This window comes from Prunus avium, chromosome 2 (genome assembly GCF_965620075.1).
Source record: "Prunus avium chromosome 2, drPruAviu1.hap1.1, whole genome shotgun sequence".
Lineage (NCBI taxonomy): Eukaryota > Viridiplantae > Streptophyta > Magnoliopsida > Rosales > Rosaceae > Prunus > Prunus avium.
This window is the reverse complement of record NC_142285.1, coordinates 782,501-808,688: the sequence shown is the minus strand read 5'-3', so window position 1 is coordinate 808,688 and position 26,188 is coordinate 782,501. Positions and strand designations below refer to the sequence as shown.

Genomic DNA, 26,188 nt, shown 5'->3' with positions numbered 1-26,188 from the left:
TTCTGGGGTGTAGAAGTTCATTCGATTTGGGTATATTATTAATGGATAATACTAATTGCTCTGTTCTTTTGCTATTTGTTTTAGCTTACAATTTGAGTATATTGTTGCTATCTGTTCTTTTTTGGCATATGTCCTCCCCTGAAGGTAATTGTTAAGCTGATGGGTCTTATAGCTTCTTTGTTTTCACTTTATTTCCTTTCATTTGATTAAATACAGTTCCTTTCTTTTGAGTAATCATTTTATTTCCTTTCATTTGATATGCTCTTCAAACTTTTATGGAACTGCAGCGTGTCATTTGGATTCCATGGAAGGAGAAGGAATGTTGTGGGAGATGGATTGTACATCTCTTTGAGTCTGTTTCTCTAAGTTTTTACGGGTTCAAGTTTGTGTGGCAATGTATTGCAAGAATGGAAGACAACTATAATTTGGATTGGATTTCTTTAGTTTCTTTTTCTGGTGCCTAGATTGAAATAGCTATTTGTTTAGTTTGGGTTTGCTGTATCACGACATGTGCTTCTTGTCATTTGTTTGTACTTTGTACAGACTAAAATTTATGTTTAATGAAAATTTCATTCATTTTAAAAAGTTATTGGTAATTCTTCAATAATTTTATAATTTTTTGGCATTGTACTTTCTTAGTGTTGTGCTACTTCTTCTCATTTGTGAAAGTGGTCCACTGTTCAATTTATATGCCTTACAACAATTCTCTACGAGAAATTCCGTAAGAATAAGAGAAAATAATCATTGCTTTGTAATCTCAATGTTTCTTCCAACTAAAAAAAGAAAAGGTGGTAGAAGAAAAATATGATCATATATTCCATTAACAAATGATTACCATGAAGTACATCAAGTTTGAATAAAAAAAGTAACGACAGTAACAAACAATGACCATGAAGTACATCAAATTTGAATCAAAATAAGTAACAATTTCCAAGCATAAACGATTCTTGCATCTGCACCCAAAATTATACATCAAGTTTAGTTAAATAAGTAGACGAGTTAAAAGTAACTGAAAATAATTATAAATTATTTTAGTCTTAGACAATACCTTACGGAGACATTACTTCTATGGATTATGTTGCTGCTCATAAGTATGCGAATGTGAATCCTGCATTATATATAGCTTCATGTCAATCAAATATTTCAAAATAGGCATAAGCTATAGATAAACCATCCTGATTCAATGAATACCTTATTCAAATGTGCCATGAAATTAGTACTTTGTAGCATGCTTGTAAAGGACAAATTAGGTTGATATAATGTCCTTGTAGAATTGGAATCCTAAAGAGAGAGAAAAAAAAAAAGAAGTGTTACACCATTAAATTTTCTAGGTTCATAAATGAAAACACAAACTTGATTTTTAAACTAACAAATTGCATTACTTTGTTAGATTGAGGCAAATTTGCATGACCTTCGGTAGGTAACAATCTCATAGTTGGGTAGACCTATATAACAGTGGTGAGATTATACAATTAGTTGACTTTATAGAAGGAAAAAAAAAAAGAATTAAAAGTCTTTAAAACATACATGATTACTAATATTTGTACTCATTGGTACACTGACTGGTGTATGAGCTGAGCTATATGGATGACCTATCTCCCTTGATTGCTTGGTTTTCCCTACAAAACAATTTGTAATAATAAGCATTACTGATGAGAAGAAATTAATAATAAGAGATTGTAAACAATATAAAACAAGACATGGAACTTTCATACTTGATGAAGCAATATCTTTTGATGTCCTTTTTCTTCGTTTCTCCATAGCGCTTTTTAATCTGGCATTGCTTATACCTTTTGGCCTTACACACGGGGGATTCAGTACTGGTGTCTCATCAAATATGCAACCACTTGCATTACAATCAAAAACGTTATCAGAAGTTTTTTGATTAACTTCTTCCTTTGACTTTATCATTTCTTTTTCAATCAATTCTTCCATCTCTCTCAATTTTTTCATAGCAATTCTAGTAGTAGCTTCTGTCTCTGCTGCCTTACTCAATACATCATAAGTTGTTCGCATCAAAGCATTTCGTCGCAATGTGATCGATGATTTACCATTTACCTGTAATAATTCACCATGCCCATTTGCCTCCAATTCCTTTTTGGCATCTTTTGTCCATCGCTTCAATATATATTGTTCTGGTATTTGACTCCAACATTTGACATTTAGTACCCTTAGAGCATGACGACACAATAAACCCATAGATTCAAACATTTTGCAACTACATGAAATAGTGCAATTGAATGAATTTAGTTCGACAAGGTAAACTCTGTTGTGACCCTCTTCATTAAGTTGAAATGAGTGAATTGTGCTATCACTTCCAACCTCATGCATCATCACTGCCAAACTATCTACAAACTCCTTTTCAAATAATTTAAATATTTTCCTTGTGTAGACAGTAGCAGCATGATTCAAAATTCCACTGCTTTTGGCAATTCTAGAAGGGAGTCCTTGATTGCAACGAAAAGACTCTTCTAATTCACTTGAACGCATTTTTTCCGCTTGTTTATCATAGTGATGCACAAATTGAGTAAGACTCATTGTCTTAGTAGACATTTGATGAAAAACATTGTTTGTGCTCTCACTTCTTTGTGAAGATTTTATCCTAGCAGTAAAAATATGCCGGCTAAATACTGGACACCATTTTGCACGAAGATTATATAGTGTCATCAACCATGGGTTGCCTGTAAGGTTGAATTTTGCCAATAAGTCATCCCAAATAGATTGAAATTCCAATTCTGTCTCACAATATCCTTGAAGACACTTATTGAACATATGGTTAAACTCTTGATTACCATAATAACTTCCCAAATTTCTTGCAGCATTCTGAGATATGTGCCACGAGCATAAACGATGACATACCCCAGGAAAAACATTTTGAATGCCATTTGCCATTGCCTGACATTGATCAGTAAAAATAGTCTTTGGTTTTCGACCTCCCATTGATTCTAAAAATGTCTCAAATAACCAAATAAATGAATCAGTTTTCTCATCCAATAAGAAAGCACAACCGAATAGTACATTTTTCCAATGGTGGTTGACGCCGACAAAAGGAGCACATATCATGTTATACCTATTAGTTCGATAAGTAGTATCAAATACTACCACATCTCCAAAACAGTCATAGTCAATTCGTGACCTTCCATCTCTCCAAAAAAAGTTTGTCATTCGATTTTCTTGATCAACTTGAACTGTGTAAAAGAACATAGGATCTTCAGCTTGTTTGCGCTTGAAAAGGTTCATCAAGCTTTGAGCATCCCCTGCTTCAATCATGGCCATTTTCTCCTTGTTCACAACATTGTAGCAATCTCTTTTTGTAAAACCAACATTTTGAGACCCGCCAACTTCTTCTGCTAAATAAGAATATGTATTTGTGGTCCTTATTCCTGCACCCACCATTGTTTTAATGACACCCAAATTTGAATCTGAAACTTTTCTATTTGATCTCAAAAATTGCCTCTCTTCTGGCTTAGCAAGTTCATGGTTATGCTCAGGAACAAAATGAGAAACTTTCCACGTATCATCTTCATCCTGAAATGCAAATCGAATGCTAGCTTCGCAACCTGTTCTTGTCTCTAATTTGCTAACCTTGCTCAATTCCGAAGGGTCACTATCTAGTCGAAAACCTTCTTTTGAACAAAGATAACTAAATTGCCGTAGAACTTTTTTGGTATTGTATCTCTTTTGTCCCTTCCGAACACTAAATCCAACTCTCGTAGCATAATTGTTGTAGAGATTATAAGCTTCCTCTTCAGTGGACACAACCCTTCCAAGCAAATCTTCATCAATATTTTCTACACGGTTAACGATCATTGGATCTTTTTCTCTTACGTTTTCTTCATCACTTTCAACATCAATGAATACTGACACAACCCACAACATCATCTTATATAACATAGAAATAATGATAATAATAATAATTATATATATATATAAGAGAAACAACCTGTATAACCTCCTACAATCGACAAAAAAAGAAGAAGCAGCAATAGACTGAAAAAACAAACTGCAGCAATCGACAGAAAAAAAAAAAAAAGCAGCAATAGACTGAAAAAAAAAAACTGCAGCAATCGACAGAAAAAAAAAGGCAGCAATAGACTGAAGAAAAAAAAACTGCAGCTGCAGCAATCGACAAATAAAAGCTACAGTAATAAAATAAAAAAGTACGATTGCAAACACAAATCAAGGATATTTGTTTACCTCTGTCACTATCCATAGTTTTATAGCTGTAAGCTTGACCGAAAAAATAAATGGCTGCAAAAGTCTTCTTTTCATAACAGTGGTACAAATTTCGATAAAAGTAATTATGTTTTAGGGTTCCTTTTTTATATTTTAAAACAAAAACAAAAAAGAGAGTTGGTTACTAACGGTGTTATAATTAAATTTGGATGTTAACATTCTCTCTCTTAAAAAGCAGCCATGCCACATGTCATTATACAATTGGTGCGTACTACCACCTGTAACTGACACGTGGTAGTACTGTACTATTGTATAATTTCTCCTCTTTATGGGCAAAGAGAATATGTGTTTTTTATAAATAAAAAAAAATTTAAGTTTGGGCTCCAGTAATATTAAAAAAAAATTTTGAGGCCCCAAAAATTGGAGGCCCATGGCCGTCGCCCTCGGTGCCCAGGCTCAGGGCCGGCCCTGGTCTTAATGTTCCTTATAAGTTTTGTTATAAAATAATAACTGCAATGTAGTTTTTGCTTTTTATTGTGGATTTTTTTTTTAATAACTTTTTGGTGCAATTATCCTAAGATAAGTCTTAAAAGTTAACATATCTTTGGTCTAAAAATGTTTGGATTTTTAGAAATTTTATTGTCGATGGTAGAATTGTGACGCCATGAAAAAATGTTGTTAACAAGGCATACCTTGATTAGCATGTTTATCATCAATGCTGGTCCCGGTTTCAGAATGCTTGAAGGAAAATAATTTTGTCAATATATTAGTCTTCTTATTTCAGTGCAGTGAAGGTCTTTGTAATAAATTCAGTATGTGTACTGTTTCGGTTGGTGTTATTGGTTTAGTGACTTTTAGTCTCCTCGTACCCAAAAAGAAAAAAAAAGTACTTTTTTCCTTTTAAGTTTATGGTTGCTTATGTTAGAGATAGTTTAGTGAATTTCTAGACATGTGTTGCATTGTCTATCAATAGTTTAGAGCATTATCCATTACAATTAGGCCATTACCGTAGTCTTTATTGTCCCCTTTTGAGTTTTTACTTTTCCAGAGTTATGACCCTTATAAAGAATTTAGCATTTTCACTTTTAATACTTGTATTGTGCACGTATGTATGTATTTTTCATGTTTAATACACTTGGGGGCATCACTTGTAAATCATCACTAATTATAAATCTGGCTGGACCTTTTACAAAGACCTCACCATCTTCAGCACCAGACACTGGAAGGGTGGTCTCCGTGTCCATTAGACGCTTACAAGGATGACAACGAACCGTTTGGTAATAACTAAAAACAAGACTGCTCCGAAAATTTCTGCAATGTGGATTAGAACACGTAAAGTACCGCATGGGTTCGCAATCATCAAATTTCAGTTTGAGGTTGTCCAAGAGATGTTCTGTCCTATTGCGGGGACGTAACATCATGGCTCTACATTCTTCAGTTCGGAAAAGCTGTGAGTCAAAACTCTCCACACTTCCATATATGTTGTCCATGCAACCAATTCCCATGGGAGTTAGGCGGCGCCTGGGCGCCCGCCTAGGCGGCCTAGGCGGGTCTAGGCGGGTTTAGGTGGACGAAGGGCGGTTGTGGCGCCCAGGGAGTTAGGCAGCGCCGTCATTTCACCCTAATCATTAGGGGTAGGCGCCGGGGAGTTAGGCGGCCTAGACGGGTCTAGGCGGGTCTGGGTGGGCGTTTTGCGGTTGAGGAGCGGATGAAGGTCGGTTGAAGCGCGCAGGAGCCGCTGCTTGTTAGGAAGAAAGACGGAGAGACAGAGAGATGAAATCGAAACACAGAGAGGAAGGAGAAGGCGACGCTTGGGAAGAAGAGATATATGACCTAATTTTTAATATAACTAACGGGTTGGGTTTTGTAAAATGGCCTCAAACATTGTATTAAAATGGGCATATTCTTACCTTTTTTTTGCAGTTTTTTTTAAATATCAAGGTTACTGTATGTAAATACAAAAATACAAGTCATATAATATCAAGGTTTAAAGTTTTCTTTTATATATCTTATTATTTTGCATGATTTTGGTATAAATTTATAATTTATAATACAAAATAATTATTAAAAAAAAGGGTGCCTTGGCCCCGATTACTCCTCTAGGCTTCAGGCCCATGCTTGCCGCCCACCTATTGCCTACGGATTTTTCAAACTTATATTAAAAAAAGAAAAGCATATACATGAAAATGATGTATCATAAAATACACTTCACATTCAGAATAGGATGAAACTAAAAGTGGGCACTTCACATTCATGCATCTTCCACATTGACACATATCACCTTTGTAATGACTTCTTAACTTATTTCTGAAGTTGCATTGCCAACTATCACACAGAAAGTACCATGTCGGCTCATCATTGTCAATTTTCAGTTTGAGGTTTTCGCAATGAGATTCAGCCCCATCTCTTTACATGCTTCAGTCTGGAAAAGTCCCCTAACACTAGTAGACAAATTATTCATGCAACATGATACTGAATGTTACAGAGTTTGTTGTTCTTGCACTGGCTGCCTAATGAAGACATCGGATAGAGCAGAGCCGCCAAGAAAAGAAACCACCAAAAGACACAAGGCCTGAAACAATTGAAGGTATAGCCGTGCGGCTATTCTTTTTGACAAGTGGGATCCCAATCGTTAGACGGGTCTCTTTTTCCTATAAATAATAATATTGCCGCACGGCTATACTTGTTTGGACAAGTGGGAGCCCAGGTCCTAAATGGGTCTACTGTTTTTTTTTTATAAATCATATTGCCGCGCGGCTTCACTATGGAGTTTTTTTTATACAAAAATAGTATAGACGCGTCGCTATACCTGTTTTGACACATGGTCACCCAGGAGCTAGGTTGGTCCTTTTTTTTCTATAAATCATATAGGCGTGCTTTCGGATTTTTTCAAAATAGTGTAGCCGCATGGCTTTACTACGGTATTTTTTTTTTAATTAAAAAATAGTATAGCCACTTAGCTATACCGTTTTTCAACATTTTTTAACACGTGGGCACCTAATCGCTAGGTGGGCTCCTAATCGCTAGGCGGGTCCCCTTTTTTTGCTATAAATATTATATTTGTTGTTTAATTAAATTATTAGAATAATATTTATTGATGTTCCTCAAACAAGTTTCACTCGAGAGAATGAGCTAGATCAAAATCAAACATACCCCAAAAAAAAAACATTTAAAAAAAACATTTTTTTTAAAAAAGGACCCTTCTAGTTGCATTAGTTTATACTTTGTAGATATTAATTTGCTAATTTCAATATATATACTTTATAGATTTAAATGTTTTTAAATATATCATTTTTATTCAATATTATGCGAAAATTATATGTATAATACATGAATTTTATGTGTATTATTGAAAATTTTGTAAAAAATCAAGGGTATTAAACATGAAAAATACATACATACGTGCACAATACAAGTATTAAAAGTGAAAATGTTAAATTCTTTATACGGGTCATAACTCTGGAAAAGTAAAAACTCAAAAGGGGACAATAAAGACTACGGTAATGGCCTAATTGTAATGGATAATGCTCTAAACTATCGATAGACAATGCAACACATGTCTAGAAATTCACTAAATTGTCTCTAACATAAGCAACCATAAACTTAAAAGGAAAAAAGACTTTTTTTTTCTTTTTGGGTACGAGGAGACTAAAAGTCACTAAACCAAAAACACAAACCGAAACATTACACAGACTAAATTTATTACAAAGACCTTCACTGCACTGAAACAAGAAGACTAATATATTGACAAAATTCTTTTCATTCAAGCATTCTGAGACCGGGACCAGCATTGATGATAAACATGCTAATCAAGGTCTGCCTTGTTAACAACAGCTTTTCATGGCGTCACAACTACCATTGACAATAAAATTTCTAAAAATCCAAACATTTTTAGACCAAAGATATGTTAACTTTTAAGACTTACCTTAGGATAATTGCACCAAAAAGTTTATAAAAAAAAGTCCACAATAAAAAGAAAAAACTACAATGCAGTTATTATTTTATAACAAAACTTATAAGGAACATTAAGACACTACCATAACTACTGCAAAAAAAAAATTTAATAAATTCGTAGAAATAACACAAAAATCTGGTGATGTCAATACCATTCATTCATCCAAATCCTCTTTCAATCCACGTTCTTGTTTGTTTGGTTTCTTCCATAGTGAAATTGATTGGATGCCAAACTAAGCAAAATTTATCAAAGTAAGGAAATTAAAACAAAATATATAGAACATACGACATAGTGTTGCTTCATTGACACTCCACCAAACCCAAATCAATTTTTGTTTCTTTCTTATTATCAAGCTCTTTCACAAAACCTCCATGTCGATCTAATAACAAATTTGCAGACTACAAAATTATAAGTATAGCTGATCATCCAAATAAAATGAAACCATAGTTAGCCCAGATAACAAAACTATTGTTAATCACTAACAAAAAAGAACCTCCAAATTGGAATCTTATCACAAAAGGCAAAATGAGAACAAAATCTACATCAAATACTTCAAAATCAACTTCTCAAACCAAAACATAACTACAAAATTGAAATAAGAGTCTAATCTAGAAAACACATACCTCACCAGATGAAAAACAGAGCTTCGTGTGAGAAGAAGGAAGATGAGAGAGAGGGTGTCGTCGTCGATGGAGCAAATAAGGAAGAGGAGAGAGAGCAAGCGTCGTCGTAGTTGATTGAGCGAAGGAAGAGCAGAGAGAGAGAGGGCATCGTTGAGTCGTCAATGGAGCGAAGAAGGAAGATGAGAGAGAGGGTGTCGTCGTCAATGGAGTGAATAAGGAAGAGGAGGGAGAGAGGGGCTGAGATCTGGTTTTAAACGAAAGGGTAAAATTGTATGACACAGGACCCGCCCCGAATTTCCACAGGATTCATCCCGCGTCCCGGGGAAATTCGGGACAGGGGTCCGGGGAAATTCGGGACAGGGGTCCGTGGAAATTCGGGGTGGGTCCTGTCATTGTATTTTACCTTTAAAATTTAGACAAGCCCAATTTCGTTGGGCCTCCTCTTTGGGCATATCCAAAATAAAATTTGATTCATAAGTATTAAAACTCAAACAGAAATACTCTATATCTCAAATACTAATTAGTAAAGATTGTTATGTCTAATACCTAATTTTTCTAATTATAGTTTGATGAAACTTGACATTTCAATTCCGTGACCTGCAAGTTAATCAATAATCAATGTCCCATTTTCGTCTCACTATAAAACACAAATGGACGACATTCATATATCAACAACCTCCTAAAGTAGTCTACAGAAACAATATTAATACAATTGGCCTTTTGATAGCCTCTTTTACCGAACGTCCCTTCATTAATCTATCTAGTCTACACATTGCAAGATATCTCAAGCACGAAAACACGGGCAGTTTTGTCAGTTGCTATGCCGTCTCCGCAGGTGTCTGATGAAGAAGGAGGCTCTGCAACTGCAAACTTGACTTGTTCGGAGAACACCAAGAAAATCCAGTCAAAATCATCATCATCGTCTTATCATTCTCGCAGAGTGTTTAATTACTACAAGGAGATACTCATAAATATCATGAAGGGTATCTGAATGGTATAATTGCAGAGATGAGTAACTCGGGAAATATAGCTGTTTAAGTTACAGGGGAATTTCTTAATCAGGGGTGGTACGTTGGACAATTAATATTTAATTTTCTTTTTTTAATCAATTTTTTAAATTCTTGGTTTTGATTTTGATGTTTATTTTCTACATGAATAAAGAAAATTAAATACTAATAAGTAACAGGGGTCTGTCTGCTGAAATTGAAATTATAAGGACCAAAAGAGAATCATGTTTGAACTATGGCATTGCAAGTGGTCACTCTGTCAATTAACAAAAACAAACAGAATGATGATTTGGACCCGATTGCAATATGAAGTTAAGAAATTATATAAGATATAATTGCACGCAAAATCTAAAAAGCGAACCGAACAACAAAAATGTATTTTATGTATTTAGCACTCATATATTTTTGAAAATAGTGAGATTATTAAGAAGATCACTGATTAAGCAAGGCATTCTGTTGTAGTTTTCAGAGGACATTTGATTGCAGTTAATTTTGGTTCTTGTTTGTATTTTATTCTGAAAATTGCAATGAAAGTACTAATGAAGCTGTTGAATGGCAATTAAAGTGATAGATTTCCAATATTCTGAAAAATCAGAAGCCATTGTTGTTACTTTTTTTATTTATATTAATGATTCCTATCAAAATTTGTGTTTATAGCATATAGTTTCGCCCTTCGTGAAGAAATTTAACTTGAAATAGATATTAATAAATACTTATATACTAATAATGGCTTGAATCTGAAGTACTGTTATTTGCATATTTGAATTAAGGATAAACTACCTGATTGAGGAAGTAATTATATGTCAAGATCCTTCAAGGGCTGTCAGTGATACTATTACAAATCTTAATGGTCTCCATTATTTACCCTTGGCTGACTGTCATCGACCTGATTGGCCATGGAATATTGATCCTTTGGATTCCTTTACAGATAGGCATTCACATAGAATCGGCTTCCCATTTCCAGTTTTCATATATTTCATGGCAGTCTGATTATTGTTGCATATGCATTTCATACAGGTTTTTGCAGAACTGAAGGATCTTGCTGATGAAATTATATCAGCAGAATTAGTATCACCAACGTTGATCATCATTGGAAAAGTAGTTGCACTTTCACCATCGTGGCCATATTCTTCAAAGGAAGTGTCCTGTCTTGTAGAAGCGATATAGAAGCATTTAAGACATGCAGACAAGTATTTTGCCCATCCAATTTGGCTTCAGATCTCCAGCACACTGCTCATGAATCTTGTTGTCAGACCTTTCAGCTCATGATCCAATCGATTTCAATGGTGGGGGATGATCTTGGTTAAGAGGTAAATTAGCTGCTGCTAGGGATAGAGGCACATCTTCTTTTGAGATTTATCAGAATTGATCAATTTTAGAATGAGCTAATTGTTTATGAGCAGAGCTGGATTGTGCTATAGTGTGTAGGCCGATGCTTCATTCTACCATTCAAATATCTTATGGGGAATGGATTTCATGCACTGGAGTGAGTGATAGAGCTGCGTTAATGCACATTTATTATGAGGTTGCAATGCAACAAATCGGAATACGGTTAGGGCATCAGAGGGCCATCAGATGGAAAATTTTGTAACATGAGCTTTGATTAATTAATTCACATGGTTGAAAGTTTTTGGCACTTCTTTCAGCGATTTCATTTTGCTGTCAAATTTCATATCAACAAAAACATGCGATTGCAAGGTTAGATTAGTTGCATCTTTCTGACGGAACCAATGTTGTAGCGTCAAGTGTTACCGACTAACGTGGCACATGACATAACATTGGTTTATTGGTTGCAAATAAACGAGGTTGAAGTAGGTATACATTTAAATAAATAAAATACTACAATAATCCGGCTTCCAATTATAAAGCACTACATGGATAAAAAGAATATCTCATATGTTAATTAATTGTGCCTATTTATTTGGCAAATTAATTTAAAATTTTGACACGATTTCGTCCCTCTCGCTCTGGATTTCCCCATGTGATGTCCAAGATGATACATGACGTAATTCTGCTAGGACGTGTTCGGCACCGGCCCTACATGTATATATGATTATGGGGAAAATTCTACGGTGGACCTGGCGCATCCATGCGCCAATAGATATTGACCGTTAGATTTAGGCAAAACAATAAGGATAGATCTACACCATTAAATGATATAACTTGAAAACCTTCTCAGCAGGTTGAAGGAAAATCCCCAACCCGTAAAAACTGAGCCCCCTCTTTCACTCCCTTCATCTTCTTCTAGCATCCAGCAAGCAACCAACGACGACGACGATGATGGCAAGCTTCACCTGCTCTTTACCCCATCTCTCGTTCTCTCCTTCGCTGGCTAGCGCTCTGAAAATTTCCTTCTTTTGCCTCTTTTTCTTGGCTAGCCCTCTCAAAACCCATCTCTCTTTCTCCCTCTCTCTCTCTCTCTCTCTCTCTTGTCAAGCGCTACCTCTCTGGGTTCATTCTGCTTCTCTCATACCAAAACCCCCAAATCTCCAACATAAAACCCTAATCCTAGACACCTAAATCCCTTTCCAAAACTGAAATTCATTAGAAAAGGTAAGATTTTATCAATTTCATCAGTATTTCTGTCATATATGGCTGCAATTTATGGGTCATTGAAGGTTTTAATGTTAGATCTAGTGCCTATTTGTGTTAGAACTGAGTTTTTTTTGGGTGGGTGATGGAGATTGAAACTAATTTTTATTCGATGTTTGGGGCAAGGTCATGGCGCATGCTCTACCGTATCTCGTTCTTGGTGTGTATTCTTTACATGGTTTTATTTGTTAAAAATTATAGTGTTGTTGAGTTCATATATCTTGACAATTATTAGCTTGATGACTATCTTTATTTTTCTAAAAGATTAATGTGAATTCTTTTCTTGTGTCAGCTTTCATTTCATATTTTAGAGTTTTTATCACTTTTTAATCTTTTCTTTTTATAAGATTACATTTTCCCTTTGTATAAAGTAATTAGTGTTTTTAATAGGAGAAGCTGCGTAATTGTTGAAGCTGCCATTATGGTTTTTGTTGTAAAAATTTCAAGGTTAAGGCAATTCAATTTTAGTTATGCCTTTATGACTTTTATTGTATATTAAATTTCATAGTTGGTCATTTTAGATTAATATTCTTTCAATAGTAAATAGCCACATTTGTATGAAAACTTGATCATATTTGCACTTTAGTCTCTTAGGAAAACAGAAAGAGAAAAAAAAAGTAAGTCTTAAAGGAGAAAAAATGATTAGAAAGATATTCAAATTTTTTGCTGTAAGTCCAGTTTAATGGCTGTGTTGAAATTATATAAAGACAATATCTAGTTTGAGGTTTCTTGTTTGTGGATGTGGGTGTCTGAATCTAACAAAGTTGTGATTCCTTTCATTGTGAAATAAGGAAGTCAGTATGGGTTTTCCTCAAAATCTGGCCACTTCCTGATCGAATTGGACTTTGAGCCAAGGTATAAACTTGCTCCCCTTGTTGTGCTTGATGTGTTGATACATATGGATTCTGTGATTAAGTTTTTTTACACAGATGGTTGAGACTTTATGTTATTCATCTTCTTAGACCACTTTGGACTTTAATATTCTTTTTCATGGTCACACCGGAGCTCTAATTTTTGAGACTTCAAGTCACTGTAAAAAAACATGGCCAACCTTTGACGCACTTAATTGAATTGTGCGACATGATGAGAATTGAATTATGTTATCGAAAAAGAAAAATCCTTGTTATTGGGTGAGAATTTTGTAGGATTTACTTCATATATGCCCAGAGAAATTATGAGAAGTTGAGAACTTTTGTACACAGCACATATATATGTTGATGAGGAGATACACTAAAATTTAAAATGATGTTATGTTTGAATTTTTCAGCTGTATTTCGAATTTCGAATTTGGTTTATAATTTCATGAATAAGCAGCCAACCTTTGTGTTTTGGGTTTGAACTGTGATAATTGGGTTTTAATTATCTTCTTTGGGTTGAATATCTGAGTAGTTTTGGGTTGTGTTTTTGGAACCAACTCTTCTATCAGTTTATCATTGTCAGTATTTGTCAATTAACTAGAAATGACTTTTATTTTCAAAATTTATATCTTTAAATGGGTTGGAGGGCCTTTTTTGATGCCTTTTTTGATGCCCTTGTTTCTATTTGTCAATTACCTATTTCATGTCTACTAATTGGATATTTGTAAATCCAACTACGTTTCAAGTTTGCATAATATGCATCATTTTGTTTTTATGTTCCATTAATCCAGTTGTGTGCTAAGTAAATTCTTGCCCATTTGATTGATTGTTGAGAGTATGTTTAGTTTTCTCAATTTGTTTTTGTGAATTCCACTGATACAATTGGATTTCACATATTCAATTACCTGCTTCCTGTCTGTCAATTTGATTTTTGTAAATACAATTGCTTTTCAATTACCTTGTGTCCAACAATGTTTGTTATTTACTTGTCACTAAGTTATTAACACTTGCAATGAAAGTAAAAGTTAATTGATATGCTAAATTCTATTGTTTTTACTTTTAGGTACTTAAATCATGGAAGAGAAGCTAAATTAAATGACAGTGGTCGTTTGGCAATTACCACTTAGACGACCGGCTTCCGCAAATTAGAATGGCACTTACATATTCATTTTTTTTTTAAGGAAAGAACATAATGGCAATTACATAGTGCATGTTTGTCAATTGCCAACATGATGTGGCTGTGTTGTAGCAAAATAAAGGAATTTTGTATGAGCTTGGTGACGTAAGGCATGGGCTAAATTGAAGATGAGAGTGATGTGGTTAAGTCCCAGTCCTTTTTAATGTGGTGGAATGTAGTTAAATTTTTTTTCTTTCTATTTCTATTGTTATTTAGGTTTCGGTCTACTAAATAATTGATATATGCTACCAAAGTCCTTCCCTTCGTTGGCACTAGAAACAAGCTTTCGGTTTTATTACTTTGATCTTGATTTTCTTTTCCTTGATACGCACTTAGATTTTAGTTTGAAGTTGTCATGGTCCATAGGACTTATATTTTGGCTGTTTAGTTGTTTTCTTTTTCCTGGAATCATAAACTTTCATGTAGTGATGATGTTTTGGGGGCTTGAGTTGTTTCTGTTATTCTCTGCAAGCTTGTGACAACTTCTACTGGGATCCTATTTTAATTTCACTTGTTGGCAAAGATAACAGTTATTGGGCTAGTAACAGAATGCTTATCAGAATCCCATCTCAAATATCCCTAAGCAAATGGTACACCATCCTTCCCATTACCTAACTCTGATTTCACTTTTAAATACAATCTAAGGGAAAAGACAAAAAGAACTAGCAAGAACAAACAAAGCAGAGACAGTAAAACAGCGAAAAAGCCCAAGTCTTTATGTTATTGGCAGCTTTTTCAATTTTGAGAATGGAAATACATTATGTGATTTGTCAATGCAACTGACAAATAGGTAGTGTCATTTGCATTCGTGTCTTGCAAATGACAAACAAAGCAGTCTCATTTACATTCCAATTGCGCAATTACAAGCTATAATGGATAGACATAAATAAAGTTAAGCGCTTTTTCTTCTTAATTTTTTTTTTTTTGGGTTAAAACTATTCGGATTTATATAAAGATACCCAAGTTTTATTGTTTTGAATATGGATATGTTGTAGCAAAATAAGGAAATTTATACGAGATTGCAAGTTGGTGTGATGGCTTTTCCAAGTGGCTTTAGGCTTTAGGATCCATAACCTTGTAAAATGGTGATTTACAACATTATGGGGATGCATGAGGAATATATATATATATATATTCATTTTGGTGTATTGTTCTATCTCAATGGGTTCAATTAGTTAATTCCAAAGGAAGTGACCATAAGATGGAAAGGGCACTGATAGATTGCCTCACCTAAGATGAAAAGGTAATAATGTAATTGACAAACAGTTACATCGAAAATGCAAAGGAATAATGCAATTGACAAACAGTTAGTTGGAAATTGCAAACGAATAATGCAATTGACAAACAATTCGTTGTAAATTGTTCCATAGAATTGTAAAACCTATCCGTAATCTTGTAATATTGTAATTTACAAGGATAAAGACATCTAGTACAATATTAAGGTAACTAGGGACATTAGGACAGTAAATTGAGTCCTTATACGTGTAAACACAAACGTTTACTATATTAAGGTCTTGTTTTACTCGGTTTTGGACAGTTATGTTCCATATGATTGTAAAATGCGTCCTTAATCTTGTAATATCGTAATTTACAAAGATAAAGACATGTAGTACAATATTAGGGTAAATGGGAACATTCGGAAGGTAAATTGGGTCCTTAGTATTGTAAACATGGATGTTTACAATATTAAGGTCTCGTATTACTCTATTTAGGATAGTTATGTTCCAGGAGATTGTAAAACTCATCCTTATTATGGTAATTTCGTAATTTACAAAGAGATGGACATGTATTACAATATTAAGGTAACTAGGGACATTGAGAAAGTTAATTGGGTCCTTATACGTGTAAACACAAAGGTTTACTATATTAAGGTCTTGTTTTACTCCGTTTTGGACAGGTATGTTCCATATGATTGTAAAATGCATCATTAATCTTGTAATATCGTACTTTACAAATATAAAGACATGTAGTACAACATTAGGGTCAAGGGGAACATTCGGAAGGTAAATTGGGTCCTTAGTATTATAAACATGAATGTTTACAATATTAAGGTCCCGTATTACTCTATTTAGGATAGTTATGTTCCAAGAGATGGTAAAACCCATCCTTATTATGGTAATTTCATAATTTACAAAGAGATGGACATGTATTACAATATTAAGGTAACTAGGGACATTGAGAAAGTAAATTGGGTCCTTATACGTGTAAACACAAACGTTTACTATATTAAGGTCTTGTTTTACTCCGTTTTGGACAGGTATGTTCCATATGATTGTAAAATGCATCATTAATCTTGTAATATCGAACTTTACAAATATAAAGACATGTAGTACAACATTAGGGTCAAGGGGAACATTCGGAAGGTAAATTGGGTCCTTAGTATTGTAAACATGAATGTTTACAATATTAAGGTCTCGTATTACTCTATTTAGGATAGTTATGTTCCAGGAGATTGTAAAACCCATCCTTATTATGGTAATTTCGTAATTTACAAAGAGATGGACATGTATTACAATATTAAGGTAACTAGGGACATTGAGAAAGTAAATTGGGTCCTTATACGTGTAAACACAAACGTTTACTATATTAAGGTCTTGTTTTACTCGGTTTTGGACAGTTATGTTCCATGTGATTGTAAAATGCATCCTTAATCTTGTAATATCGAAATTTACAAAAATAAAGACATGTAGTACAATATTAGGGTAAATGGGAACATTCGGATGGTAAATTGGGTCCTTATACTTGTAAACTCGGATGTTTACAATACTAAGGTCTTGTATTACTCTTTTATGGATAGTTATGTTCCAGAACATTGTAAAACCCATCCTTAATCTTGTAATATCGTAATTTACAAAGAGAAGGACGTTTAGTACAATATTAAGGTAACTAGGGACATTAGGAAAGTAAATTGAGTCCTTATATGTGTAAACACAAACTTTTACTATATTAAGGTCTTGTTTTACTCGGTTTTGGATAGTTATGTTCCATTTGATTGTAAAATGCATCCTTAATCTTGTAATATAGTAATTTACAAAGATAAAGACATGTAGTACAATATTAGGGTAAATGGGAACATTCGGATGGTAAATTGGGTCCTTATACTTGTAAACTCGGATGTTTACAATACTAAGGTCTTTTATTACTCTTTTATGGATAGTTATATTCCAGAACATTGTAAAACTCATCCTTAATCTTGTAACATCGTAATTTACAAAGATAAAGACATGTAGTACAATATTAGGGTAAATAGGAACATTCGGATGGTAAATTGGGTCCTTATACTTGTAAACTGGGATGTTTACAATACTATGAATTAGGTGAACCCTAATGTTGTAATCATAGTTCAAAAACTTGTAAACAGCTGCCCAAATCTTATAACTTATAAGTTTTAGGATCCTCTTACAATGTTATGGTACTCTCATATCCAAACTACTGTAAATCACTATCCAATCATATGCCAATTGCCAAACAGGAAGGGCATAATTGCATGACCCTTATGCAATTACATTTTCAAAAAGTGGAAACTTGATAACTTGTATAACCGGTAACCAATTTTTAAAAAAATCTGGGAGCATCATAAAGGACAAATGGTGCATGGGTGCACCTGGTGCACTGTAGAAGGTGCCATGATTATGGGGTAAAAAGGCATGTACGGAGCCTAACATTGTCGGGGCATTTGTCCCTAACTGTTTTATTTTCTCCAATTATTTTATCATCTAGGGTGAAGCATGTAAACATGATACGTGTCGCAGACCCATGTACTTCTTTTTGACCAGCCCAATAAAATATTAACTTCAGTGATTTTGTAGTTTGCGCATGAGAGCCGTGAGGAAGGGGAACGATGTACAATCTCTTCAAACAACAATGTGGTCCTGCATGTGCCCAAAAACTTCGCACGGTTTCAATTTTACCCTTTAGAATAAAATTAAAATATGAACACAGGACAATAGTTATTTCAAACATATTTTAACTACAAAGAGGGGAGGATCAAGAACAAAGGCTTGCTTTAAAAATATGAATTATAGGGGTTTGTTTTTGTTCAGTTATTATCCGAATACCAAAAAAAACTTATTGAGTTACGATGAATAAGTATTAATTGTAGGTTTATACATAAATGTGGTGGTATGTACGGTGTGATGTTATGCAGGCATGTTCTCAATGGCGAAGCCAGGAATTTATGTGTAGGGGGGCCAACATATAAACCAAACAAGACATTAAAAAAATTCAATTTTTCAACCTTAACAATGTTTGGAAAAATTAAAGGCAAAAAATAATTGTTTATTCAATTAGGTATCAAAATAACACTCGTCATTCTTTCATATATCGAAAACCATCTATGATTGAGTCAATGCTAAACTTTTCTGCAATTTCCCTTTCGATATACATAATCAAAGAGTCTGTGAGAAATTCGTCTTCCATCTTGTTACGAAGCCTAGTTCTAAATGATCGTTCTGCAGTTGCTGTAGAAACAAGAAGAGTAAGCACAAGCACAACCACTCTATAAACAAGTGGATATGTCGTTGATCTTCTAGTCGTTACCATCCATTGAGATAGATAAGAAATTGTTGACAAGTTTTTGAACTCTGGAAGTCTAACGACGTCACTCTCAAAATGTTGAAGTTGTCTTCTCATGATCTTCAAAGTCTTGCGGATAAAACTTATCTACCAATTGACAAATATCATCAATTCTAAAAGATTTATTCACTTCACGAGGATCCAAAGCCGACCCCAAAATAAGCAGCTATGTTGTTTGATCACTAAATCTGCTATTTAATTCTTGAAGTTGAGAATCTATTGCAGCATAAAAAATATCTATCATGTAATAATGCTTAATCGTAAAATCATCTTATTGATGGCGAGCTCGACCTTGTCTTGCAACATAACGAGCATTCATATCTAGGACATCTATGTTCCGTGCTTCACAAAAAGAATTCACCTTGGTAAGCAAAGAATCCCATCCATCATCTCTTAATTTTTGGATGAGTGCTTTAGTGGAAGAAACAAGATTCATGGCATTTATGATGTCTTGGGATTGACATTGCAAAGCTTGACAAAGATCATTAGTGATCTCCATATGTTCTTTCATAAGATGTAAGATAAAGACAAATTCATATGAAGTCATTGCCTCATAAGCTGCATAAAAAAGAAAAGCAGCTAAGTTTCCCTTGCAAGTGTCACACCCAAAAGAAAACAGAACACAAATAATGAAGGATGCATACGATATTTCCACACAAGGGCCCATCCATTCCAATTCTGTGTGTACGGTACCCCTATAAAACTCAGAAGTTAACAAAACGTATCTACCTATTTCTGAAGCCTCCAATTCGTGACTAGAAAAGAGTCTGAGGATTCTAAAGTGAACATCGACCAACAAAACAGCAACTCCAGGTTAGGAATATATTTGGGCCTAGCCTTGGATTTTTTTGGACCTCAACAAATATTATGTATGTTTATTTTTCCACCTTACTTATAAGATGTTTTGTGGTTTGTTCAACCTATGATGTACATATATTATCCCATGGTATAGATATATTGTCCTATTGTCCATTGCATAGGTATAATATGTGGGTCTTACTTTCATTGATTAAATGGTATATATTATCAAGGAAAGAATTCAAAATTCAATTACAAGGAAATTATGCATTAAATTTAGATTTTCAATATGTTTTTCTTATTTACCTTAAAGGGTAAAATCGACACAACAAAAGAAGTAAATAAAGTCAAAGGACCTAAATCTAAAACTAAAAATGCGTGGACAAAATCCAATAATAGCTAATCATTTTGGATCTAGATTTAAGAACCCCGATTTCAGGATATTTAGGTGAACAAACACAACACATCTATGGTCTCAATTTGTTGCCCTTTGGCTCCCACTTGCTTAATCAGTGATCTTTTTAGGAGTAAAATATAAAATTGACTATTGTTTCAGTCAAATGAATGAAACTATAAGGAATCAGTACGTGATCGCTAATTTTAATAATTAATTTTTAATAAATAGAAAAAGAGTCCATATAATAAAATAACATAATCTCACCAAATTACAAAAGATTTTGAATATTGTATATATTAAAAACACACTACACATAACCTCAGTTCACTGCTTCTTCGTCTTCTTCGCTGCTGGACGCCGAGTCGGTTTCTTCACTGGACACAACTTGTTTTTCTTTAAAAAAAACAAAAAACAAAAAAAGACCACACAAAGAAAAAAAAAGTTTTTTTTTTGCCATGGTTTTTTTTATACGTGTGGGTGTTGCCAAACCCAAAAATTCCTGCCCTGTCCGATTTACTCCACTTTATTGTATTATTAGCAATTCTGAACTCATTGCCGCCTCTGCCATTCTTTTTTTTCTTTCCTCTCTCCTTCTTGGCCTGGAGGAGAGTGGCACTATTTTTGGAACTCATTGATGGGGACCTGGAGTTGTTGCCGTTTTGTTGGTCGATGCTCGCTTTAGAATCCCCAGAGACTCTTTTCTGGTCACCAATTGGAGGTTTATACAGAAATGCAAAGAGGCCTCTGTGTAACTTCACGTTTGGAGGCAGAAATAGAGAGACCACCCACTGCCTATATATAGAAAATAGAGGCGACGTAATTACACCATTTAATGTTTGATGTTGTTGTAATTTACAGTTAATGTATAGTTGGCCACTGGCCCGTAGAAAAATAATGGAGGGAATGTTATGGTAGGTCCTAAAAATAATGGAGAGTTTTTCTTTCATAAAAGAGCAGGCCAAGATGGAGAGAGAGGAAAGAAAAACCCCTCCATTATTTTGTGAAGGACCACATTGTGAAGCATAGTTATTTCAAGGAAAAACTACAGTAACCCCCCAACCTATAAGGTCACTTATGAGTTCATATCCGATTTTGGGGACATTTACGAGTACATACTCAACGTCGCAGAAAACCTACAATTTGCCCCCACCGTTAGCCAAACTGTTAGTGAATCTGTTAAATGCTGACATGCTGAATATGGGTTCCATTTTTTTAATGAGGTGGACTTACAGGTGGACAAATAAATATTAAAAATAATTATATATTATTTAAAAAAAATTATAAACAAGTAAATAATATTATTCAATTAAATTAAAAATCAAAAATCAAAAGAAGACAATTTCTCTTCGTCTCTTTCTCTTCCTAGCCCCGCCCCGCCCCACACCGCCTTCAAATACATCGCCACTGACCTCGCTGTCGTTGGATAGAACCAAGGGCAAGATCTCTATCCTCATCAACTGCCTCTTCCTCTTGCTTCCCTCGGAGACCTCTCTCTCCGTCGCTGCGCACACAAACAGCCCATCTAAGGGATTCAAAGGAGATGAAATTGCACTTTCTGGATATGAGTTTGATGAATTCGAAGGAGATCAAATTGACCCATGGTTCAATTTTGCTTTTTTACCTTTTTCCCTTTTCTTACTGAAAATTCTGAGGGATTCAAAGGAGATGAGATAGACCCAGATCCTGATTTGAAATCGGAACCCATTTTATCATTTGGGCTTTGTTTGGAAGGTGAGAAAATCGCAGAGTCTTCATCCCTCACACCACCATCCTGCTAAAATATGAATATTTGGTTTGAATGTATTAGGTTCTTATTTTTATTCTTCTCCATAAGGAGGTATATATAAGAGTTTACATGAGTGCTCTTTACAAGGAATTAGATCCAGTAAAGGATTAGGAAAGTATCTCCTAATTATACAATGATTTGACAACTATATAAAATAGGAAAGTAAATCCATTAATTAACCAAAGGAAATAAATCTATAAAATAGGAAAGTAAATCCCCTAATTAATCAAGAAAATAAATCTCCTTGATTAATTAGGAGACTCACTTCAATACTCCTCCTCAAGTTGGTGCATATACGTCACAAATGCCCAACTTGGTAAGTGAGTCAAGAAAGACGTAGCACCCAAGTCGATAATCCATGCAATTCAGGCAAAGTCTTTGGCGACCGGTCGTTTGCTTCGGGCGACCGATCGCTTGCTTCGGGCGACCGGTCGCTTGCTTAGGGCGACTGGTCGTTTTGAGTCTGCAATAAGAGAAGTAAAAAATGATATGAGAATGTGAGGGATTTTGATTGGAGGAATTTGATTTGAGGAATTTGATGTAGGAATTGGATTTGAGAGGTATGTGTATAAGATTTGAGGAATTTGATTTGAGTATGAGAAATTTGAGATTTGAGTATGAGAAATTTGAGATAAGGCATTTGAGGACTTTAGATTTGAGGGATTTGATTTGAGTATGAGAAATTTGAGATTTGAGTATGAGAAATTTGAGATAAGGCATTTGAGGACTTTAAATTTGAGGGATTTGATTTGAGTATGAGAAATTTGAGATAAGGCAATTGAGGACTTTAGATTTGAGGGATTTGGATTTGGATTCGGATTCGGATTCAGGTTGGGAAACGATATCCATGGCAGCGGAAGGATTTAAGAATAAGAGAAAAAAGATGTGTTTAGGGTTTCGGGATAAGAGTAGATGAGGATGTGGGTATGAAGATCTGAATCTGAACAAGGCGGTATAAGGAATACGATACGAGGATACGAGGATATGAGGAATACGATATGAGGAATTCGATATGAGAAATTTGATATGAGGAGTTTAAAGTACACAGAAACCCTGTGAACACGGCTAATAACACAGAAACCCTGTGAACACGGCTAAGGACACAGAAACTTCTCTTCAATTCTCTTCTCCCCCTGAAGAGAAGGGTATGTCGGAGTTAAGAAAGAGGCAAAATCTCCATGATAAAGAGAAACATATCCATTTTCACTCCCCCTCCCCCTCCCCCCCTTGAAGAGGAGGGGAGGAGAAATTTTGATATGAGAATTTAAAGACAACCGAGGATCGATTGCTCTGATACCATGCTAAAATATGAATATTTGGTTTGAATGTATTAGGTTCTTATTTTTATTCTTCTCCATAAGGAGGTATATATAAGAGTTTACATGAGTGCTTTACAAGGAATTAGATCCAGTAAAGGATTAGGAAAGTATCTCCTAATTATACAATGATTTGACAACTATATAAAATAGGAAAGTAAATCCCTTAATTAACCAAAAGAAATAAATCTATAAAATAGGAAAGTAAATCCTCTAATTAATCAAGGAAATAAATCTCCTTGATTAATTAGGAGACTCACTTCAACACATCCTTCCCAGCAGCTCCCTAGCACCACATCAATACACAATAAAAAGCATATTAGGAAGTTCGTTGATACCAGCACCACCATTGCCATCTTCTCTCTCCAGAAAAGTTATCAAGACACCAGGCCACCCCTCCCCTCACTCCCTAACAGATCTTCTCCCTCACACCACGAGCGTAGGTAATCACATAAGAAAAGAAATTAAAGAGACCCTTCGTAAATGTCTTTGAACTTGGGTTTCATCTTTTTGGAAGAATCAAAGAGACCCTCGACTTCCTTCCTGGATTTTCAAGAATTCAGATGGACGACCTACCTGAAGGAATAGTAGGAAAGTTAGAGTCACCCTTAGCAACCCTATTATGCAAAATGGGACAAAAGCTGCCTAAAGCAACTGCCGTTGCAATAAATTCTTCTGAAGAAGTAGACCCTGAAGTTGTAAATGTGCTCAAGTCAAGATTCCAGAAGTTCCTCAACGTTGGACCCTTTAGATTCACAAAATTTGGTTTCTACAATAAAGAAACAGAGGGATTATAAACAATTGGGCAAGATGATGGCTGCGACGGAGAAGGTGGGTGGGGCAGAGACGGAGAGGGGGCTAGGAAGGGGTGGGCAAGGTTGTCGTGGTGGTTGGATGGGTTGGAGATGAGAGATGAGATTTTTTTTATAAAAAAAATTAATTTTTTAATGATTTTAATATGATTTAAAAATTATTTTTAACATGTATATAATTTTTTATTAGGTTTTTTCGTCCATGAGGAAGTCCACATCATCAAAAAATGGATCCCACTTTTAATACGTCAGTATTTAACAGACTCACTAATAGATTGGCAACTCATAAGTGACCCTATAGGTTGGGGGTTCATTGTAGTTTTCCCTTATTTCAAACATATTTTAACTACAAAGAGAGGAGGATCGAGAAAAATGAAACCAACCTTTTTCCTATCCTTCTTGTCGTCTTTGAGGAAGAAATAGGAAAAAAACCTTTTTGTACTCAAAAAGCCTTCTTGTCTTATCTTTTTGTCCTCAAAAAGCCTTCTTGTCCTATCCTTTGAGGGAGAAATAGGACAAAAACCTTCCTGTCCTCAAAAAACCTTCTTGTCCTATTTAGACCTCTATGCTCTTTTAGACCTCTCTGCCCTTTTTTTTTTTTTTTGGTAACAACCTCTCTGCCCATTTTGGCTGTCACCTCCCACTTCCATATGCTTCATGCGTTCTTTTCTCAGGGTCAAGTTGAAAATAGTGAGCAAATAAAAGCCTAAACTATTGGGAATTTGGACGGGTTGAATCAAAGCAATGAGTGATGAATCCTGGCTATTAGATTCAGTGACCGGCTGAGCAGGTTTTGACAGGTTGGGAATTTTCTTTCAACTCGCTGAGCAGGTTTTCAGGTTATTCTATTCAATAGTGTAGATTTATCATGAAATTTTAGCAAAATCTAACTGTCAATAGGAACGATGCACCAGGTCGAGCGTAGAATTTTCGATATTACCGAACCTCCGTTTTTTAAAATGTCATCACGCATATGCAAACAATAATTCCGCACAAGGACCTGGCGCATCGTTCCTATAAAAAAGACTCAAGAAGTTAACAAAATGTATCCAATCCGAGGTGAAAATGTCCACCGGCCACCTATTTCTGAAGCCTCCAATTGGTGACCAGAAAAGAGTCTCTGAGGATTCTAAAGCGAGCATCGACCAACAAAACGGCAACAACTCCAGGTCCCCATCAATGAATTCCAAAATTAGTGCCACTCTCCTCCAGCCCAAGAAGGAGAGAGGAAAGAGAAAAAAGAATGGCAGAGGCGGCAATGAGTACATAATTGCTAATAATACAATAAAGATGAGTAACTCGCACAGGGCAGGAATTTTTGGGTTTGGCAACACCCACACGTATAAAAAAAGCCATTGCAAAGAAAAAATAGTTTTTTTTTTTTTTTGTGTGTGTTCTGTTTTTGTTTTTTGTTTTTTTTAAAGAAAAACAAGTTGAGTCCAGTGAAGAAACCGACTCGGCGTCCAGCAGCGAAGAAGACGAAGAAGCAGTGAACTGAGGTTATGTGTAGTGTGTTTTTAATTTATACAATATTCAAAATCTTTTGTAATTTGGTGAGATTATGTTATTTTATTATATGGACTCTCTTTTCTATTTATTAAAAATTAATTATTAAAATTAGCGATCAAGTACTGATTCCTTATTTTATAGTTTCATTCATTTGACTAATCGACGTCATGGGCTTCCTACTGAAAATGAGATTAAAAGATAAATATATATATATATATATAGTGTTATTTGAGGGATGGGGTGCTCAGTCGTTGGATCTCTTTTAATGAGATCGTGCGGCTGTGGTTGTTTTAAACGTTTTAACCCGTTTTCTCTCCCATGACCTGCAAATACAATCGCCCGAGAAAAGCTAAGGCGCACACGCAGAAAAGAACGACAGAAGGGGAAGAGCCCACCCTTCCACCATCGCGAGCTGAAGAGCAGACCCGCAGTTGCGAGCTCAGCTTGCGAGATTCCTCTAGCAATCAGGTATGAGTATCGATGGCTATGGTTTTTTTTTATCTCTCTCTTTTCTCCATATGTGTTGTGGTTTTTGATTTGGGGTTCTGAGATAGGTTTCTAATCTGGTTTGAAGATTTCTGAGCAAGTAGTTGAGATTACAACTGATT

General features: G+C 34.9%; 1 protein-coding gene and 1 long non-coding RNA gene across 3 annotated transcripts; one reads left to right on the top strand and one right to left on the bottom strand.

Annotated features, from left to right (window-relative positions):
• Window positions 1-1,130: 1,130 nt before the first annotated feature.
• On the bottom strand, window positions 1,131-4,213 carry LOC148296188 (protein FAR1-RELATED SEQUENCE 5-like). The gene is made up of 4 exons (XM_088247996.1): window positions 4,198-4,213; window positions 1,716-3,860; window positions 1,528-1,619; window positions 1,131-1,175 (listed from the first exon to the last, which is right to left on the bottom strand). Exons 1-4 carry the CDS (start codon window positions 4,211-4,213, stop codon window positions 1,131-1,133), a joined length of 2,298 nt encoding a protein of 765 aa, XP_088104122.1.
• A 7,611-nt stretch (window positions 4,214-11,824) lies between these two features.
• LOC110763827 (uncharacterized) lies at window positions 11,825-14,669 on the top strand. 2 transcript variants are annotated; one of them, XR_015833532.1, is made up of 3 exons: window positions 11,825-12,314; window positions 13,145-13,208; window positions 14,274-14,669. It is a non-coding gene; the product is annotated as an uncharacterized LOC110763827 (long non-coding RNA). The 2 variants fall into 2 exon arrangements; XR_015833531.1 differs by having other exon boundaries at window positions 11,825-13,208.
• Window positions 14,670-26,188: the final 11,519 nt, after the last annotated feature.

Excerpts from the sequence above, each read along its gene's own strand:
- LOC148296188 (XM_088247996.1), bottom strand. Across the intron at positions 1,620-1,715 it reads AAAAGATATTGCTTCATCAA|GGAAAACCAAGCAATCAAGG; the intron begins GTATGAAAGTTC and ends ATTGTTTTGTAG. Across the intron at positions 1,176-1,527 it reads GTACAAATATTAGTAATCAT|GATGGTTTATCTATAGCTTA; the intron begins GTATGTTTTAAA and ends TCATTGAATCAG.